At 35.9% G+C, this 2,834-nt stretch overlaps 1 protein-coding gene across 4 annotated transcripts in view; it reads left to right on the top strand.

Moving 5' to 3' along the window:
- LOC122530909 overlaps nucleotides 1–2,834 on the top strand; it is a 32,170-nt gene that overhangs the window by 15,284 nt on the left and 14,052 nt on the right. For all 4 annotated transcript variants that reach the window (XM_043658308.1, XM_043658310.1, XM_043658309.1 and 1 more), the window contains one exon: nucleotides 432–740. In XM_043658308.1, coding sequence (XP_043514243.1) covers nucleotides 432–740 — 309 coding nt within the window. The remainder of the gene's footprint in view (nucleotides 1–431; nucleotides 741–2,834) is intronic.

Below are 2,834 nucleotides of genomic sequence, written 5' to 3'. Positions count from 1 at the left end.
CCCATACGTTTAAACTAAACTGGCGTTGATGTCTTGAATGCACAATAACATGTGGGTTTTCTTCATCCCAATTATGATTATCATGAAAACTGAATATAGCATCCCTGGTGAAACTATCTTACTAGAGTTTGCTCTGCTTATAAAATTCATTATATCTCATAAACAGAAGACAGACAGGACATACATTTATATAACTATTTTTCATTATTTTTAGGTGTACAATCAGCTCTCGAAGTGGGTCCCACGAGTTACGAGACATCCTATATAAAAAAAAACTTAAATACATACGTCTCATTTTGTACTAATTTCCACTTGTCTGTCTCTTCATTTGCCTGTGCAATAAATTTTCGAGATTGTAAAGAGACTTTATGGACACCGTGAGCATACAGAGATAACATCGAACGCACGAAATATTATTTCTCGCCCGGTAGGTATTCGAGCCGGGTGAAAATCTGGCGGACGACTACGAGGAGGAATCCAGCAGCAGCGCTGGATATCACACGGACGAGAGCTGCAGCCCGACGCCGGAACCGTCGGTCAGAAACCGCTGCACGATCCTCCGGCTGGCAGAGAATTTTTCATGTTTAACATCCGGCGACGTGACCGCGGAACGACTGGCCGAAAGATACGCGGCGCTCTACGACCAGGCGCATTTGCATACCCTGGATGCCTTGGACGCCATGCAACCGCTGAAGGACGCCCACGACTTGAAAGCCAAGATACTCTATTCGGTGGTCGTGGTAAGTGGCACTTTATGCAAAGTAGATATAATAACCGCGCCACGGTTAATGCGCTTGCAACTCTGCCCGTCAAAGAGACTGATACCCTGGTTAACGACCCGGTCGTTAGAGAGACAGTGGCCCCCCCTAGTTAGGCACAAATTAATGACCGAATGGCAGAGGAATTAGACGAAGAGACATTCAGTCTACGAGCGATTCAGTGCTTCAAAGTCTGTCAAACGTCATGATGGGCATGATTTTCTTTTTTGTTATTCTTCCAGTTCGTCGCGTTTTCTTCGTCGTTCTATCGTTGGAGGGATTTTTTTCACATCGAAGACAATGTAAAGACGATTCTCGTTTGCGCGTTTGAGTTATCGTCGTGTTTTTTCTATCGCTATATCTTCTATTTATACATGGTTGGAGGGATTTTTAACATTTTTGCGGTGGAATGACGTTGGCCACGCACGTCGGGAATCCTTTTGTCCCAAAATTGCAACATTTTCTCAGTTTCGAGTATATTCAAATGTAACCAAGTTTATTACTTCTTAATCATTACGTGCTTACGAGTTCAGAAGGAAAAGAAAGCGACGGGTTATTGTATACGGCTCGGTCACTCGTTATGGTCCGCGAACCAGTTGCCAGCGCGAGGGGTTAAAGGGACACCTACGCTATCGTTAGAAAGCACATCCAGAGGAGCACGTCCAGTTATTTTTGGTTAGAAACAGAAAGTAAGGTAAGGTTTTCAGTTAGGAAATTACACACGAAGAGGAAACAAGTCCATTTTTAATATTATTACATTTGAGCGAAGAGTGTATTTTAATATAACATAAGAAAAAGGATGAGAGAGTGATGCTATAGGAATATCTACTTGATTAAAATTGAAACAAAACGAACTTGTGGAAAGAGATGCGATTAGATTAATTAATTAATTGCATTATCGAAGACAGATATTAACGTGTGGGACATTAAGGACTAAAAGAAAATAAAATACACCTGGAAAAAGACATCAAGATACAATAATTTCTTTTGTCTTCGTTCAGTTTCTTCTAAATAACGAAATTAACAGTTTGATTAATATTATTATATAATAACAAATATATAATTATATATAGTAATAAATATGATACTATTATAATAAATATATAATATTATAATGATATTATTACATAATATTATTCTATAATATAATAATAATATATAAATATGATTATTATATAATAATATGAATATAGAGTTACATTTGATTATTTATAGTTGTTAAACACTTGAAATCATTCTCGCAGTATTATATAATAATAAATATATAATATATATTATTATTAATAATATTATAATGATATTATTTTATAATAATAAATATAATAATAATATATAAATATGATTATTATATAATAATATGAATATAGAGCTACATTCGATTATTTATAGTTGTTAAACACTTGAAATCATTCTTGCAGTGTGTAGTACATGTTGTACGAAATGTACAGCCATAAAGTTTCGTTAGAGAACTTTATTCGCCAAAGTTTCACCGTGGCTTTACGACTCTCTGTTACGGGCACGCTAATCAATTCTACATGCACCCACGTTTCTAACGATTATTTTACGACGCCAAAAAAATTTATAACGACCGCTCGTTTTCGCTGTTGCCCGATTTACGCAACGTTCCGCTTCTACAAGTTTCCCGCAACGAGATAATTTGCTCGAACAGCGGCGCTGTTTAAAAGAATATTTCTATTTCAGAAGACATAAAACTCGATTTGTGAAACACAAAGCTATCAAATTACTGAATTCGAAGTAATATCGATGATCTTTTGGTCAGTGTCTTACTGATAGATTGGAAACTGAACGACAAAGTAGTTTCACTATCTTTGAAATTTTCTTATCGTCGACTTTTCTTTTTTTTTTTTTTTTTTTTATCATTTAAACACAACGATTTGGTGTTTACTGGCTCTAGTTTCAATTTAATTCTGTCAATTCGATCATTTGATTCTAAATTGTCTAAAAAGAAGAGGAGTCAAATTTTCTGACAACTTCGAATAAAAATACTCCCTTAGATCTTCTCGCGTACGAGGATTACTAATTTCTCATTCTTCCTTCATAGTCTTGCTCTTCGAG

Source organism: Frieseomelitta varia, unplaced genomic scaffold (assembly GCF_011392965.1).
Source record: "Frieseomelitta varia isolate USP_RPSP 00005682 unplaced genomic scaffold, Fvar_1.2 scaffold_364, whole genome shotgun sequence".
NCBI classification, from domain to species: Eukaryota; Metazoa; Arthropoda; class Insecta; order Hymenoptera; family Apidae; genus Frieseomelitta; species Frieseomelitta varia.
The sequence above is the reverse complement of the archived record's forward strand: the minus strand, read 5'-3'. Positions and strand labels throughout refer to the sequence as shown.